The sequence below is a fragment of the Limanda limanda genome, chromosome 9, assembly GCF_963576545.1.
Source record: "Limanda limanda chromosome 9, fLimLim1.1, whole genome shotgun sequence".
Lineage (NCBI taxonomy): Eukaryota > Metazoa > Chordata > Actinopteri > Pleuronectiformes > Pleuronectidae > Limanda > Limanda limanda.
This window is the reverse complement of record NC_083644.1, coordinates 19122257-19140704: the sequence shown is the minus strand read 5'-3', so window position 1 is coordinate 19140704 and position 18448 is coordinate 19122257. Positions and strand designations below refer to the sequence as shown.

The 18448-nt window shown below is 43.1% G+C and overlaps 1 protein-coding gene across 2 annotated transcripts; it reads left to right on the top strand.

Moving 5' to 3' along the window:
- Nucleotides 1-5596: 5596 nt before the first annotated feature.
- On the top strand, nucleotides 5597-17237 carry fam20b (FAM20B glycosaminoglycan xylosylkinase). Of its 2 annotated transcripts, XM_061077726.1 has the most exons (8): nucleotides 5597-5772; nucleotides 5949-6196; nucleotides 6281-6367; nucleotides 6471-6580; nucleotides 10508-10679; nucleotides 12182-12373; nucleotides 14256-14315; nucleotides 14670-17237. In XM_061077726.1, exons 1-8 carry the CDS (start codon nucleotides 5644-5646, stop codon nucleotides 14899-14901), a joined length of 1230 nt encoding a protein of 409 aa, XP_060933709.1. In that variant the 5' UTR covers nucleotides 5597-5643; the 3' UTR covers nucleotides 14902-17237. The 2 variants fall into 2 exon arrangements, with proteins under 2 accessions (XP_060933709.1, XP_060933710.1); XM_061077727.1 differs by lacking the exon at nucleotides 14256-14315.
- The last annotated feature ends 1211 nt before the right edge of the window (nucleotides 17238-18448 follow it).

Sequence of the window (18448 nt, the reverse complement as noted above, 5' to 3'; positions counted from 1 at the left end):
GAGGGATTGAAAATACACTTTTTATTTGACTTATTCTCACTTTCAGTCGTCTCTTGATTCACTGGAGTTGTCACAGGATTATTTACACACAAACACAGGGCTGTTTGATTGCATAGGGCTCTGATTTGCAATCGATTTCAGCAGAAACGATTCCCACAATTCCTGAATGTTTCTCTTTTTTATAACAGTATGTCGCCCCTGCTCTTTTGTCATATACTCGCTTAGCTATCTGTGTATATGTGTGTGTGTCTATATAACTGCATTGGGTGAGGAGGGGAGGGAAAATGTTTGCTTAAATTACTGGAATCTTGTCTTGAGTTCCACACCAGTACGATAATCCCAGAATCTAAGCTAGGACGTGTTTAAGCCCGAGAAGACGAGAGTTCCTGCTTTTACAAACCTGCGATTCTTCTTTCTCCAGCGTCGTCTGCTTTCTGTCGTCGCCGCCATCAGCTCAACAAGGTGATGCTTGGTTTCCCCAGACTCACACACACTAAACACTAAAGACTTGAAACTGTGAAAGAGTCCAAGAGAAAGCAGCAAGAACCTGGTTTAATATCCTCTTCTTCTTGTTGCTGGTCTGGAGCAGACATTTAAAGCTACCTGGAGCCATACAAGTCGATTTTAAATCTTGTTTGTTGATCTTTTCTTTTCCTGTTTTGTTTTTTTTGGGAGGGATGTTGCAGTTCACAGTATTACTTTGTAGTAGAATGATTGCACATGTATGTAGATTTTTCTTTTGTCTGTTACATATGAATGTTACATTTTTGGTTTTATGTTTTTCTCCCTTTTTGGAGCAGTTATTTTGAATATTTTATGTACATGTGAATTTTATTTGATTATTTTTTTTCTACATCTTGCCCTTTATTCTATAAACCAGCTTAGTTAATGCCCCAACCCTCTGATTTGGAAATAGCATAAGCACCTTGGTTTTAATTAGTGCCAAGTGATGATCACTGTTTTATTTCACGTTGACGAAACGTTAGGAAGCGTAGAGCTGCGGTGGAATCAGAACATGGTGCCGACGGTGGGAAAAACCTTGGATTGAGTTTCCACCAGATGTTTTTCTTTTCACAGATGTTTAACTGTACCACAGATAGACTGTTACTGTTTGTTTTTGAGCAAACATGATCAGAATAGTGGTGGTGACAAATGATGAAGTGCTTATCGCCCAGTAATGCCCAACAGATTCTAATCTCCTTCCTGAAACAGCTGTTTACATTGTATGTTTACATAATCCATAGCCCTTCATCAGTCTCCACACTGCTCCACATGTACTGTATCGAATTTAGTGAAGAAAAAAATATATGGGTAGAAACAAACTTCCCGTCAATAGGTTAGATTAAGCTCAGAGGTACAGGCAGAACATATTTGGGCTCACAGCACAGAATCTACTTAAATGTGTCAAATCTGATGCAGCAACACAACATACAGTCATGAGACAAACATTACAGAGTGAGACTGACTATTGGGTCCCAATCAGAAGACTTTCAGCCCTTTGTATATGGGCTGAAGAGACGGCAGGTGATGAACCTGTGGAGGAATGAATGAGGAAGCCAGTGTCAGGCTTATGTAACGCAGCAGTTATTATAAATATGTGTGTGGATTTGTGTGCCTGTGCATACTTCTCTATTTTTTTAAAGAAAAACATTGTAATTGGAGCCAGATAGGCAAATCCCCTTCAGGCTGCTGTCACTGCTGAGCAGTGGGGGTAACCAGCTACCTAATCATCTGGGCGACTGACTTTCTGCCAGCTCGTGCCACAACTCCTGTCGTATGGGATGTTTGAAGAGAGGATGACTCGGGAGCTGATGGGAAATGGAAACTATGCTCGTCTGTGGCAGGAGCTGCGGAACAGCAGAGAGCGTGTGAAACGACACAATCCCAGAGCTGAAGCACTATGGAGGCTGATGGTTGCTGGGGTTGTTATACCACTAGTGGGCAGAGGGACTGTGAGAGGGCTGTGAATGAATTAAGTGAAATGGTTGCGACAGAGCTTTTTGATGCAGGTTGAGAAACTGTTTATCCTCCGATGCTGGTCTTGACTGACATTCAGACGAGCTTAACCTGCTGGGATTTGGTAAAAATTGCCAAACTGTTGCAATTCAGCAAGAATTGATGCTGTCTTAGAAAAAATGACTGGCCGGAAGTGGCTGAGATCAAAAACGAACCCATGATGGCGGATGGATATTTCCGTTTCTTTCGGTTTGCTTTATCTGATGTTAACTCGGAACAAAGAAAGGACAAGAGATTTGATGTTGATATCTGAGAATCTAAACAGACCAGAGAGGTGCTTTAGCATTTAAGATGGTTTATTTGAATTAATTTGGGTTCAACAATTGTTCCTTTGAGAAATTCTCAGATCATGTAGAGCGCTTTTTGTGAGCTTTTCCTCACTGTAACCTGAGTTTACATGAATTTCTTTTTTTATATAATAATTTCTGTACAATGCATGGTCAGAACAATGGAAACACGATTTATGTTTGCTTTGTGGTTTTAAGGTTGACCCAATCTTTGGATTTCAAAGCCAATCACTACCAACATAGTAACACCGCAATCATCTATTTTGGGATAAGGGTGGAAAAAATGTAATCCACTCATGTAAGATAATCTTTGGTTGTAAAGAAGAAACTTGATGTCATCCTTGAAAATTCTGTTTGCCCACGTTATTTCTTTTCTTTTGACCATTCTGTCTACAAATGCACAATCGGCCCTGTATTAACTGTTTTGAGTGAACCTTACCTTCTGAGTTTGTTCTTTTTAACGGTCATGGAAAGTGTTTAAAATCTGAGATGAAAGGTTCAACCAGAGGGATATTCTTGACTGTGGTTACGTGATGTGTTTATTCTTTGGTTGAGAAATGGAACCAATGTGAATCTGTGCCTCCCGTGCACTGGCCAGGCATCTGTTCACCGTTTACCCAGGACGTTGACAACAAACTTCCTTCAACCCATCGAAGGTGATGTATAAATGACCTTTGACCTTTACCTGGCTCTGTGTGTCTGTCTGCCCGTGTCATGACTGTGGCGAGCGCTGTGACCTCACTGCAGAGCGATGTGCTTCCTGGTGTGACTACTGAGAACCAATAAACACTCTGCCCTTTTTTTACACCACAAATCAGTTTCATGCTTATTGTTCTGGTGAAGATTGTGACTGTTGAACTGGGAAACAGATGAATGATTGGGAGGGTTGTTCGATGATCAGTTGATATGTGAACTGTTGCAGAAACGTAACTGATAAGAGAGAGCTTTGAAAGACTCTCCTGAGTGAGTTTCTTTCCAGGATACTTTCATTATTGGTGGAGCAATATGCCCAAACTATTATCCAATAATCCAAATGTTTAAATCAGCCAAAATATAAGTTATTGTATAAATGCATTGGCTCAGTTTTCTTAGCCAGTCATTTTCATTAAATTAAACATCACCTCATTAGGCTACAGATGAAATGGCATCCATTTTTTAATTTGCGCTAAAAGTAACAGCTGTCGTTTGTTGTGTTATTTAAATTTTCATTGCCAACTACAACAAGGTCCTCACTTTGAACCGATCAACAATCATTGAGAACAACCTTAATGGGGCCGGTGGTGTTTCTAAGTGATTGTAAAGTAAAAGTAAATATATATTTGTAGTCCTTCAAACATGTAGTTGTAAACAAACTGAAAAAGGAAGAATCCATTCTTGGTTAGAGTAATTGCAGCCTGTTGAAAATGTCCAAAAAGTAAAAACCCTTATGTCTCCTTAATAGAGGGGTGAAAAAAGGGATTATCTAGCAACAAAATATTTTTTAGTAAGGCGTATTTAAAATGTTGCTTACAGGTTTGTGTGCTAGTGTCCCAGAGACCTTTTTCTCAATCAAAATAACATTATCTACATCATAGTTGGGAAACAACAAAAGGGGCAAAATTTTATTACAATAAATAGTTAAAAGCAAATTGACTGTTTACGTGTGTATATTTGTATATATATGTGTGTGTGTATGTCTATGTATATATGTCTATTCATAATACATTTATTAGACTAAATAAAAAAGGATGGATTTTGTTGCACTAGAGTGTAATGTCAACTTCATCTCATCAGCCCTGGCCCCCTGGTGGCTGTATAACAGTATAGGTTATAACTTTCCATCCTCCTCCATGTTAGTGGAAGGGACAAGCAGCAGATTAAAGAGAAGTCAGTGCACGGTTTGTTGGTGAGGCGGAGTAACACTGCCACCTGCCGGCTGCTCGGAGCACTGGCGGGGAAGAAGCGGACGCGGCAGGCCGGAGAGAGGGAAGGAGAGGGCGGAGGAAGAGGGAGCCACCGAGGGACCGAGGACATGACAAACTACCGGGACTCCTAGCATCGCCCTACATCTTAACTATCTCAACTTCCGTGGTGCAGGTTTTTTTTTACCGACACTTGCAGCTTCTTTGTCAGCGGTGAACCACAGACAGACAGACGGTGAGTGAGCGTCGCTGCGCGGTCAGTAAACACAACAGACGGCTGTAGCAAGCTAGCTGCTGCTGCTAGCCCACAGAGCAAGGTGTGCAGCTAGGATGCTAGCAGCGTCGACATGGATGTGACCACGTCGCTGTAGAAACCTGAGCACCGGAACAACCCGAGTGTGGCCCGGACCGAGGCTGAGCCGTCCCCCGGGCCGTTCGGAGCGGACAGGAGAGGCGGCAGCAGCATGAAAGAGATGATTCGGAGGAACTGACTCCGTGGACCCGAGTGACCCGCAGCCGAGGCGCTGTGTTCCGGGCTCTGGTCCCGCCAGCAGCAGCTCCAGGCTCCGGACCGGTGTCAGTGAGACGTGGCGGCGGCGGCTCTGTGTGCATGTTGCCTCTGTGACGCGCAGCTCATCCTCCAGCCTGCTGGAAATGTGTTTAGCTTCTAGCATCCGGGGGAATCCACCATGACGTGGAATTAAACATCTCTGAGGTTCAGGCCGTTTCTGTCTGACTGTGCTGGGTCCAATCCCCACCACACCATCCCCACCATGCAGCACTACATGTCCCATCAGCCCCTAAACACAGGGGCAGTAAATAAGAGTTTCTTCTTTAGCACAAATCCAGTGTTTTCACAGTGAGGTTTCGAACACTGCAGAGCAGACGTGGCCCCTCCGCTTGAACACAGCCATGTTTACACTGGAGCTGCACACCCAGGGAGGTGCAGCCGCCCTCGGTACAAAGGACAGGGTTTGTGTCGTGGCATAATTTGAAATGTACACTCACACTTAAACAGCAGCCACACAGTGGCATCCTGATGTGTTCACACATGCTGCACAGGCTGCAGCTGTGCTACTGGGTCACCATCTCCCCTGAGGGGAAACAAGCAGGGCGGGGGGGTCAGCAAATAAATCAGTTTTCTCTCCACACATTATTGACAGTTCACCTCTCTCTTCCTCTGTCTCTTTCTCTATGTTCTCCTATTATTGCCCATACCTACTAACCTCTTATTTCTGTTTCACCGCAGGTGGCTGCCGATTTGTTCGGTGTAGCCCCAGGTGTCACAGCTCCTCCCGTACTTACAGGAAATTGGGGTCAAGCAGGTGGGTCGGGCGACAGGGTGTTGCCGGAGCCATGCATCGGGGGTGAGGGGGACTCACGTCGGGGGGAACACACAGCGTCGGGCTAGGAGGGGTTCTGGGCCAGTCTGTGCGGAGATGAAGCTCAAACAGCGCATGGTGGTCCTGTGTGCCGTGCTTCTCCTGCTGGGCCTGGCCAAGATCTTCCTGCTGGATGGAGGTGAAGGATCTGCAGCCAGTCGACGGGACCTCAGAGCGTTCCGCAAGGTCAGGGTGCAGGCCGACTGTTCAAATACTATGAATATATAGAAATTACCCATCTCTCATTGGGGCGATTCATTGAGAGGACCGTGTAATACTCAGTGGTTGCTGGTATAAAGTCACACTTTTTTCAGCATTTGCATACACGTAATGACACTGTAATTATCATTCATCGCTAACAGATGGAAGCTGGCATCGCTCTGTCCCGCAGTGCTCGTCTCACCCACACCCTCCAGTCTCCGTGGGAGATAGCGAGCCAGTGGGTGGGCCCGAGAGAGGTGTACCCTGAGGAGACCCCCGAGCTGGCTGCCGTGCTCATCGCCCTCAGCACTTCCAGGATTGAACGGGCAGATGTGGGCTATAAGGGCACCCAGCTCAAAGCCCTGCTGGTGCTGGATGGGGGACAGAAAGTGGTCTTCAAACCCAAAAGGTCAGCAGTGTGAAGTACGCACCAGTGTTTCATGCGTAAAGGTGCGACAGCTTTCTCACGTTTGTCCTGTCGACCCTCCCTCAGGTACAACAGAGACCATGTGGTTGAGGGCGAGCCATACGCAGGCTACGACAGACACAACGCAGAGGTGGCAGCGTTTCACTTGGATAGGTGCGTGGGCATCTTTATTTGAATTTGATTCCTTCCAACTCAGATCTGTAGATGGTTCAGGACTGTAATGACCCTCTGGTATCACCTCCTGCCTTCTTTGCAGGATCCTAGGGTTCAGGAGAGCACCTCTAGTGGTGGGGCGATTCGTCAACCTGCGGACGGAGATCAAACCTGTGGCGGCGGACCAGCTGCTGAGCACCTTCCTCATGCAGGGTGAGGACTGATCCTCCCTTCTTCCTCTCTCACTCTCTCACTTCTCCAACAATGCTTTAGTGAGAATTTTCCCTTCTCTTTTGATCAGTCTGACCACATTCTTAGTCACTCGGCAAAACGAATCAGATTGTTACTCTGTCTGTTGATCACTCTCTGCTTCACTGTCCCGTCTTTGTCTACGGTTTAAGCAGTCAGCACTTTGGACTGTGAGCTTCCCTTCCAAGACCCGTTTGGTGAGGGAGTGGCACTGTATAGATAATAAAGAATAAATGCGTGAAGTCACGGTTATGCTTTTGACAGAGGCGTGTGATGAAAAAAATAGAAAATAATGGAGTGGATTTTAAAACTCTCCCTGTTTATTTTCCTACACTAGACAGGTAGACCTATTTAAAGCAGGGGTGGGAAACGTCCGGCCTCCACACACGCTCAGTTTACACGTCAACAATACACACCAACACTGATCACAAGGTATTAGGACCTGAACAGTGTTGAAGTTGACTTTGTGTTCGTCGATTCACTGACACACACATACACACACAATCCTAGACAGATTATTTATTAACGATATTTTATTCTTATTCAAATGTCCGACCTAATATTCGTAAGAATGAAGTTAATTGCTCTTTGAAATGGTGTACTTGCACGATTAGGCATTTACATTAATTATGTAATTTTATTTTGCGCACTGCCAATCGACTCAAGGCCAACTGAGCGCCCGCCAGCATCTCAGAGAGAGAGGGAGAGAATTTTATTACAATAAAATAATTGTGTAGCGTATTTATGATAGTTCTGAGATACGCTACGCATTTATTTTAATGTAATCAACTGCTTATAGACATCATTTTTGGGCCCAGGACACTCGCAATTTCCAATACTAGAATTTTGTCGGGAGGCGCAAGCAGCTAAAAATTTGAAAGAGGCGGTCTGCAATTCTCTTTGCAGGAAGCCTGTCAATGATCTGAATTTCATTATTTTTCAACTAAAGACAGACAGAGCTGAGCATCACAGGCTTAGTGAGAGTGAAACATGAGAAATGACTGCAATATCAATAAACTTCACCTTTTTTCATGGGGAACTCCAGAAGTTTTATACATAAAGGTCAGGTCATCAGGGAGAAATCACAATATAACCACAGATGAAGTCATTCTACTTTATTTTCTCAGGTCCGGTTGGTACAGGAGCTTTAAGGACCCTACCTGATGTTATTAGCTGCATTTTGGGAAATTAAGTATTAATTTTTTTTAGATCCTAACTAATCCTACAGTCAAAAATTCTGGTCTCTGCTACTTTGATTCAGATTTTTCTTGACGTTTGTCTGTCTCTGAATCCCAGTCTCGTGGTTTCAGTCCAATTCTAAATAGCCAAAGAATTACATTAAGAAGTTGTTGCAGTTAGTGTTGCACGGTGTACCGGTACTAGAAAGGTAAGGCGGTACCCTTACGTTAAAAACGATACGGTTTAGCATATTTTTAGTACCGGTACTTTATTAAAATAGAAGCAGTCAGAGCGCACTCTCTGCTCCGCTCCCTGTCCCGCTGCCTGCATGCATTGACTGCGAGGGGCGGGGCTACCCAGCTCTCACACATGCAACAGGCAGCCGTCACTCACAGCGAGGAGGGGAGACATGGCCGAGCCGACCGTCCTCGGCTTGTTGGACGTGATTCTCTCTCAAACTGTGGCGCAACGGGCGGAGACATGACAGGTGGGGCGGGATGCGAGAACTAATGCTTTGACGTCCGCATCTCTTTCACGGCGGAGCAGTAAAACAAGTCGTTGTTTCCCCGGAGCCGGGGGGGGGGGGGGGTCTCAGCGCGCGGCTCCTCGGCCCCTCTGCAGTGCTCCCTGTGCAGTGTTCATATGTTGAACGGGAACGTCACGTTCATTTGTCAAATCAGCATCGTATCAGACCAGCATGAAAAAACCAGGAGCGGGCGTGTGTGTGTGTGTGCGTTTGCTCGCGCGCGCCCGCGCCCAGGATGCGCGCACAAACACACACAGGACCCGGGGCCCCGCCCCCACTCACTCGCTCAGGTGGCATGTTTTAACTCTTGTGGGAATAACTATGTAGTCATATAGTCAGTTACGGACAATAGGCCTACATAGCCGTATATAATCAATGCTATGATGTCACCATGTAGTTTTCATTAATATCTTGCTGTAGGCTAATACTCATATGAATGTCATTTGTTAAGTGTTCAAAAAGCTTGGCAGTAACAAGCTGGTAAAAAAGGGAACCCTACAGATGTTTTATTTATTACTATCATAGATAAATATACCAGTATCGTATCGTATTTGTGGTATCGTATCGAAAGTACCGCGTATCGTGAGATTTTGGCAGGTATAGTATCGAAGTCATAATTTTGGTATCGTGACAACACTAGTTGCAGTTATTCCATCATTTGAGTTGTGAATTGTTGTCAAGCTCTCATTAGACACTATGATAATATGTCATCTGAGATTGCCTCTCGACGGAATATGCAATTTTTTGGACTAAATTTGAATTATTGTGCATCAATTTGATAATGGGCCTTAAAGGGATCATTTCCCTCTTTATCTATTCACTACCATGCTGATGGAGGGGTGGGTGAAGTGTTTGACTCCACAAAACACTGTAGGAGGTTTTGGAGTGGATAATAAGTACATTTACATTTTCCTGTGAACTATCCCTTTAATTTGTCAGATGTTCATATTTGATAATTTTTTTATTAAAGTGATTCTCACTGGATTCTCAAGAAAATTCATTACATCATGGTGCATATTTATATTTCAGTGTAAAATTACACTCACCATGAAAAGGAGCTTCATCCTATTCGCCATATTTTAGCTTTCATGAGAATCTACCTCAGCATTCAAAATGTGTTTAGGGTCATCGGGTGGCAATTGGGATGTGCTTGACCACATGACGGCACTGTTGTAAATGCATCTTCAATGTCTGGAACAGTCGGCACTGAGGACACGTTGTGATCCATTTGGCCAAACCAACTCCAGACGTGGTCATGGACACATTGTGACAGCAGTTGTCCCCTAGCTCTCTCTTGTGATCTGAGCTGGACAGAGCGATCCCATCTCAATGTGGACTCTATTCACTCAAGTGACAGCCTCCAAATGATGTTGCTCTTAAAAAATACCTTCACACTAGCTCAGTATCCCACTTACTCAATGACTCTCACTCTACATTACAAGAGACTTGCATCGAGTCAAAAGTTGCCCAGGCTGGCTCTTGTATAAGAACAACCTAACCCAGCACTGCACATATTTGTGTAAATTACTATGGATTTCCAAATTAATGGATTATTTTGGGTTATTTTTCTGCTGTTATTTTGAGTTGATCTGTTCAAATCACGTTTTTACTTGACAGGGTTTCTTGTTGGCCAGGTGGCACCTGCTAATGAAGGGGAAACCCTGCATTTTATATTGACAACAAATTCAACACATGTTGACTGGACAGTGTTTAATTGACTAAGCGTTTGGATTATTTGACATGTGAAATGAGCCACGTACAGTAATCACTCTGGACAATTTGGGTCGTTTGTGTTTTAATAAAAAATTCTTTCATTTAGATTCCTGTACATTACATAACTGAGAACTCAAAACACAAACAAGTACAGGGTGACAGTGATGCAACGCTTAGTCTTTCTTCAATTAGTTATTTTTGCACTGAACCTACCAGTGTGTGCGTGTGTCGTCTGAGTCATTTTAATGAGGCAGAGTGTGTGAGTAAGAATGTGGGTGCTCTCTCTTTGTTCACATTTCTTCACTTTATTCCCACTCTATTCAGTGTTATTTCTCTCCGAGGATGTGACGCCTCGCACTGTTCTTCCTAACAGAGCCATGTTTGCACCTCATACATCTCATCATTGATCAGACGTAATGGTCAGGTGGATTTATTTTCATTACTGGTTTTTTTCCCACTCTCTCTTTGTCCAGGTAACAACACGTGTTTCTATGGAAAGTGTTACTACTGTCGGGAAAGTGAGCCAGCCTGTGCAGAGGGAGAAATCATGGAGGGCTCATTAACCCTTTGGCTGCCAGACGTCTGGCCTCTGCAGAAACACAGACACCCCTGGGGACGCACCTACAGAGAGGGGAAACTTGCCAGGTTGGTTTGGACAGTGTGTCCAAAAAATGATCTCCACTCATGACTTTTGTTTCAGAAAATCATGGAAAATCTTATGACTGGACTGAATTATTGTGTTTCTCGTTACCAGAAGGAGAGAGGGAAATGTTTTTGTTTCAGTGGTTGTAAATGGACTGACCCATTCTCCCACTATTCAAATGTAATGACGCTCTACCTGCTCCTTTATTCTGAGAACAGAGTCCCGAAGTGGACATAGAAGTGGGAGATGAGCCTGGTGGTTTTGGTTCTCCATCCTAACTGGAACCAGAACAATTGTTTCAATGATGGCATTTAGTGATGTGAACCTATGAGGAAACTCAACACCTGACCAACTGCTGGATTTAGAGCATCGAAATATTTCCCTGGGTTTGAAACCTTATGTTTCCAGTAGTTAATTTCTCTAATAAAATTCAGGCATTTATTTATCCACAAACTTCTCAATTAGTCAAAAAAACAACATGAACACCAGGCCGATTGAGGCTTCTTTACCAATTTTTTGAACAAGATGGTGACTATCCCTTGTATGTTTGAAAGTCTTCCGTACTAGTTTGATGATAATTTGCAAACAACCAGCAGATGTCAGGGATCCCCAGCAGAGTGCAAAATATAGAGCTGGCCCTAACTTTTAGTGATTTTACATTTGCTATAGTGTTTATAGTCAAATGAAAAATGTCTTTTGTTCCATTAATGAAGTAAGAGAAGAGGAGTCAGCGGGTTGGCTTATCTGTGTTCCTCCACTGCGATGCGAGTTTCAGGCGTTTTTATCGTGGTCAGGCTCTCGCTTTCAGAACCTTTGGCGGTTTGAAAAAAACACTGACTGCCGGAAAATGTCATGTGACACTGTCTAGACATTTACACACGTTGTGTTCCTCAGGAACAGTCAGTTTGAAATAAAATTATACTACATATTGTGCCAAGACATCAATATTCAAATAACTATGTGAGAGATACAGTCCTCTTTTATTCAGAGACCTCATTATATTGACATCAGAGAATTTGCCTTGATACTTAAGATACATACTAGCTCAGTGGGTTATTAAATATTAAGCAAAAGCTGACTTCACAGAATAATTAAAGAGTGAATTTTGACAGACTTTCACTTTGGAAAAAAACAACTGGCTCAGCTCATTGTCACTCAGCACTGTGTTTCCTGTGTGCAAGCTGCACATGTTAAACTATGTAAGATTGTCACATCAGCGGGATGGACGGGATGCTCACACGCTCCTAACATCAGACTGGATTTTAAGTTTACTCATCCAGAGTACTTGTAGTAGTGAGATCCTGTTAGTGATACCAGACCGTAGTAATTTTTAATTGTGTGATATTAAAACTGCATGTAGGACGTTCCAGTAATACAAGGAATTTCACACGCAAACACGAGAATTCAATTTTTTTTTCGTCTTTCTATTTGTATGTTCTCACAAAAACAGACGCCACCTGTGTGTTAAGTTTGATGTGCATATTATTATGTTGTAAACATCCAGGTGGGAGTACGATGAGAGTTACTGCGAGGCTGTGAAGAAAATGCCACCATACGATGCAGGGCCCAGGCTGCTGGACGTCATAGACACGGCCATATTTGATTATCTCATTGGGAACGCTGACCGGCATCACTATGAGAGTTTCCAGGACGACGGGGGCGCCAGCATGCTCATCCTGCTCGACAACGCAAAAAGGTGAGTTAGTGCTTTTTAGTCTCCCTTCTGCTTTTTTTCTCCTCTCTACTTTATCACCTCCTCTCCCCCCTCCTTCTTCTTATTCTCCTTCCTCTTCTTCTTCCTCCTTCTCCTCCTCCTTCAACATAACAGATATAATTTAAAATGTTTATATTAGGCAGATTTGATGAATAGTTTATGAAACAACAATAATTAAGAATCAAAAACACAACGATAAATTCAGCTTTTTATTGAAAATTGAAACAGTTTCAAACTTAAAAAGTTCCCTGTTAATCTGCATTTAGAGAAGTGACTTACTAAATTACTGTAGAAACTCAAACGTGTTGGCTTGTCGTCTTCAAAAAGTTCCTTTTTTCATTTCTATATTTTTAATAACAATATGTTAAGAATTGCTAGCCTGCTCATCTTTGATAAGAACTCTGTAATTACCACTGAAACTGCTTTAAGTCTGATTCATGGGAACAGCCACTTTCATGTGGGGGGGGACGTTCAACCGTTAATCCATCTTCAAGCTTTTTTTGTATTCATGATCTAAACCGGGGAAATTTCTGTCTGCATGATCGCTGGTTTTCTCACTGAACTACTGATCATATCATTTTTCATCGAGCACATCATCTTTATTTCTTACATGTTACGCCGGGTTCAGACCGGACGCGTAAGCGTCGCGTAAGCGCTAAGCTGGTCACACCGGACGCGTAAACGTCGCGTAGATCCCTAGCACGCCGGGGCCAGGCTGCACACCGGACACGCTGAACTCCGCGGCGGTCATCCTGCCATTCCTCTCCGTGATCACACATACAGCTGATATTTGTCATTTACTGCAACTGCGTCCCAGCATTTCTCCTTTTTAATGTTGTCTTTAAACAACACGGCCGAGGATCATACAGCTCACTGTACTACTTCTCCACTTCAATTATTAATTTAATGTCATCCATCTTCAAGAACTTCTCCGCTGTTTGCTCCGTTCAATGTCGGGTGTCGAGGGTAAATTACGTATTCTCCACTCAAGCCTATGTGGAGAGTACGTAGACACACACACACACACACACACCCTCTCTCTTTCTATCTTTATGACTGCTTGTGTGGCTGTAGTGGGGGCAGAGGGGGACATTTAATAATGTGATTGGTCAAATTGGTCAAATTAAAACTCCAGGACAACAGAAGGGGAATACAAACTATGGGATGCATATTTTATCATTTATATCATATAAAATACGTCATCAATATCGTTTGGATGGAAGCCAGCTGTTATTTAAGGCATGGCGCTGCGCTTACGCGACGCTTACCTGTCCGGTGTGAACCCGGCGTTAGATAGCAGAATAGATATTTTACATTCATCGGAGTAGCTTCATTTGATCAGTTTATCAAGGAACCATTGCAGTCAGCACAAAGAGAGTTATTTCCTAACCAAACAGAAAGTCATATCAGCCATCGTCATTTTATATTAACATCAGGGCTGGACAGTAAACTGAAAACTAAGCAAAACTTGAGTATCTGAACTTTGATGGCCTGTTTGAGTCAATGCATATGTTATGTCAAATTTGTTCAAACTTTTTTTTTAGAAAGTTGACTGCTCTAGGTGAGACCTACTCATGATTGGTAGAGTGCGCACATCAGTGGGACCTCGCTACTGCAGCTGCTGCACCTCCTACAAGGAGACAACGCTGTTATCCAGGATGTTTTATCTTCTCTTGTGGATAGTGGGAGGAAGTGGAGAAGCGTTGTCCATCTTTACAGTTCATGGTGTGCATGCATGCGCAGTTCACTATGTCACCATGGCCAGCACAGTGTGGCTGGTACCCATGGTGCAGACAGGCATCCAGATCAATTCCAGAATTTGTTTTAATTGCGTTTTGTTTGTTTGTTTGTTTTGTCTGTGTAGCTTTGGGAACGCAGCTTTGGATGAACGAAGCATCCTCGCACCACTTTACCAGTGTTGCATGTGAGTACTTAACTGTCACATCTTCATTTTCTTCTAATTCTGATGATGATTTTGACCTCTGCCAAGGATGCTATGTTTTCACCCCTGTCCGTTAGTTTGTTTATGTCATACATATCATAACATTTTGGTGCGGATCAGGAGGCAGAAATCCATTTTATTTTTCAGGATTTTCCTTGATTTCTCAGGGAATAATTCATGAGATATGCGTGTGTGCAATTTGGTGCTGATTAAACAAAAAATCTGGATCAAGTCAGTTTAATTTAGTCTTCATAAGGGGACTTGTTAGAGCTATGCAGTTCTAGTGAGTGGCTTTCTAGTTTAAATAGGAGATGTCTTGTGTTTCCTCCCTGTCAGGGTCCGCGTCTCCACGTGGAACAGGTTGAACCTGCTGAGAAGTGGAGAGCTGAGTTCAGCCTTGCGACAGGCTCTGGCATTCGACCCCATCTACCCTGTCCTGGCTGAAACGCACCTCGCAGCCCTGGATAGGCGTTTGTCTGGAATCATATCAACTGTCAAGCAGTGCATGGAGTCGCAGGGCCCCGACAACACCCTAATAGAGGACCGAATGAACCTCCCGCATCCATAGAAACAAGGAGAAAACTGGAAGAGGAAGTAGCCATGAAAGTTGCTGACTGAAACATCAGCAACCCTGATGCTAAAGAAAGAGATGCATAGTCGGCAAATGGAACCACAGGGTGGAAGCAATAGCGTCTCTTGACCCTCGTCACTTATTGCAATTCACTCTGACAAAGACTGGAGTGGTTCTCAAAGAAGAACCACCCGATTCACAGTGTTGGAACTGTGTCACTTTGAGCTACAAAAACGTTCTCTAAGGACTGTTGAGCACCAAAGGACAGTATCTGCTGTAAAGACACATCTGTGCACTACTACTTCTTGTTGGGACGACACTCCTGCTGCAGTCTTCCCTCCCGGTCCAGGTTCAACGTCATCTGAGAGGAAACCATGGGGCTCAGAGAGATGGCGATGGGAAGTTCAAATGAGCCACCAACGTAAGGATGGAAGACACAGTTCAGTCGTGTTTCAGGCTGTTTGGACGTTTACAGTCCAAGGAACTGAAAATCTGTTTTAGAACTGAAAATACTTATTTTTTCCCTTTTTGAACTGAAAAGGAATTGAGCTCAGCTCCTGAGCCGTCAGTATGTACATATTTAACTGCGTACTATACACATAAAAGAGAGAGAATATACCTTTGTAGATAATATTAAATAAAGCTAAGGGTGTGTGTGCGAGTGAGTGCCATATTTTGCCGTTAATATGAAAGCTACTGACAGTAGAGAGACAGAATTGAGGTGGGGGGGACGCAGAGGTCAGGTGTGTGGGTTAATCTACAGAATTAAACTATGATTTTTGGTTGTGGTTCTGACGTCTATTCTTCCATGCCTTCACCACTTGAAAGTCTTCTTTTTTTCTTTAGACACAAACAAGTCAGACTGACTTTCTCATGTCGGAAGGGACCTCGACTTAACTCTTACTTTTAATTTAACTCAATCTCGGAAGCATAACAAGTCATATCTGGAACTCATTGGTCATACTGGAAGTTTCTCAAAACTACTTTTAGTTTTCACCATTTAGAGTCTCACTCTGTCAAACTTTCTTTTCATTTTGCCAGATTTTAATCGGCTCTCATTTCCTAAATTCAGTTCAGATTGAACAGAACAAACTTTAACCTCACTTTGGCCACATCTTTCATCTCACGCTCACATCATCAGGTTGTGGATGTGTGTATGCTGCTGATGATTAACCCAATAACACTCTTTCATCCTCAAATTCAAACTTTCTTCATCCGTCTGCTCTTGATGTTGGCTAAAACTAAAATATAACTGTTCAAAATATATTATATTGTCCAAAACAAAACAAAAATCTTTCCTGATAACTATTGTTTGAATTCATTTTTTTGGCCCTTTATAACAATGTAATGCTGTTGCGATACTTGTGATGATGGACTTCCCCTTTCGACCATGTGCTCCTGGTACAGATCGTTGGTCACCATCCTTATCACTTGACATTTCATTACTTTCATCGTGGTTGTTGGTATCGTGTCTACAAAGCGTGTTCACTTGTCGCAGAACTTGAACCCCGCAGAAGGGAAATGTAATAGTGAAACCATTTGGCAGGTGCCCCTCTCCCACAAGCAGATGTTCGCTCTCAGCTGCCGGCTCTTGGTGCTGTCACGTGGCGCTCTGTGTTGATGTGTGCAACATATATAGGACATCTGTTTCATTTATGCTAAGCAGGTGTTATGTTGGGACGTCTCCCAGAACACTGACACTATGACAAAAAAACACTGTTTTCTATCATGTTGGAACATGTCAGGTCACATCGCAGATTAAAGACGACATTGAGTTTTCTGATGTTTTCATATTGTGTTTGGAAGAAGCAGGTAAATATTGTTGGTCTCTAGCTGCCAGCGCGCCACAACATTCAGCCTTTATTATGCCGACAACCGACAGTGGCTGGAGACAGATGTTTTGGGGTTTTCCATCCTTCCGTCCATTCCATTCTTGTGAACACGATATCTCAAGAACACCCAAAGGAATTTACCTCAACTTTGGCGCAAACTCTCAGTGGAACTTGTGGATGAACTGATTGGATTTTGGTGGTCTAAGGTCAAGGTCGCTGTGACCTCACAAATCACATTTTCTTCATATCTCAGGAACACCCCCAGGGATTCCTTTAAAAATGGTCAAGGTCACTGACTGCAATCTAATTAAAGTCAACACACTAATCTGTGTTATCTAAAGAACGCCTCAAGAGAATCCTTTCAATTTGACACAAAGGTTCACTTAGACTCTCGGTTTAACGGTTAGGATTTGGGACTTGAAAATGAACTAATAAAATTTCTGTGGTTGAGAGTGAAGCTCATGGACCTCATGATTATGAAATAAAATATGTAGAATGAAACGACACTGGTTGACGAGCGTTAATTCTTCTTTCTAATGGTGTTTCCCCTCTTGGAAGCTGTGAACTAAAGGTGGAAGTACACAAAAGTACCACACGAGTATATTAATGAATCACTACTTTTAACGGATTACACTTTGTCCCTTTACTTTATGCATGCTATAGATACCCATAGGACTGGAGAGTGTAGGAAAGTACATTATGAAGCCGACTGCAAACTCAACACTGAAGGACCTTGCAGAAGTCCCATCGACTATTACAGGAATATCAAAACCTCTATGTAGGACGACTGAAGATGAAGCTCTGAAGTATGACGGGATGAGGGTTGACTCACTACAAGTAAACACACTGTGCATCATCCCACTCCAGAAACACTGATGTCTTTAAACACACGATGCTGTGTCCTTGTTGAAATCATAACCGTTAGTAGACAGATAAAAGCTATTCTGTGTGACATGCCAAAGAAATTGTCCCCCCTTCAACTCGGCTTGACTCAATTTGACTCATCTTGATCGTTTTGTGGATTGTGGGAAACAATGTGTTTAAAACGCAAACAACAGACACAAGATAACCAAGGGAACAGGTGCCCTTAAGGCCCTTGTTTGACTTCACCATGATTAAATCAGATGAATATGAACAGAAATGGAGAATGCTTCTATTACCATAAATGAATCAGTTGATATGACACTTACATGCTGCTTATTCCTACAGGAAGAGTTTGGCATCTTTAAAAACTCATTTAATCACCTTCTTGACACCATTCTTTACGTTGCATTACATTTAGCTGATTCTTTTATCAAAGCGACTTACAATAAGCGCATTCAAACATGAGGGTACCAATATTCAAGATACAGTCAGAAGACTTGTGTTTTTAGTTTGCAGCGGAAGATGTGTAGACTTCCAGACATACAGTGATGTGAGCACTGTTTTGGTTCCCTAGGAAACGTGAGATGTTTCAAACACCTGCAGCCCTGCATGTAAACTGGCAGCATACTGTAACTGTATCGTGGGTGGGTGTGTGTGTGGTGTGTGGGGGTTGCTTTTTTTGGGTTAGAATTAGGTCAAGCTTAGGTAATTAGTTGTGATGGTTAAGATTACGGTAAGGGGCTGGTGAATTTATTATGTCAAAAAGTGTCCTAGAAGTACAAACGTGTGTGTGTGTGTGTGTGTGTGTGTGTGTGTGTGTGTGTGTGTGTGTGTGTGTGTGTGTGTGT

Excerpts from the sequence above, each read along its gene's own strand:
- fam20b (XM_061077726.1), top strand. The coding sequence starts at position 5,644 with ATGAAGCTCAAACAGCGCATGGTGGTCCTGTGTGCCGTGCTTCTCCTG. Across the intron at positions 5,773-5,948 it reads ACCTCAGAGCGTTCCGCAAG|ATGGAAGCTGGCATCGCTCT; the intron begins GTCAGGGTGCAG and ends CATCGCTAACAG. Across the intron at positions 6,368-6,470 it reads GCAGCGTTTCACTTGGATAG|GATCCTAGGGTTCAGGAGAG; the intron begins GTGCGTGGGCAT and ends CCTTCTTTGCAG.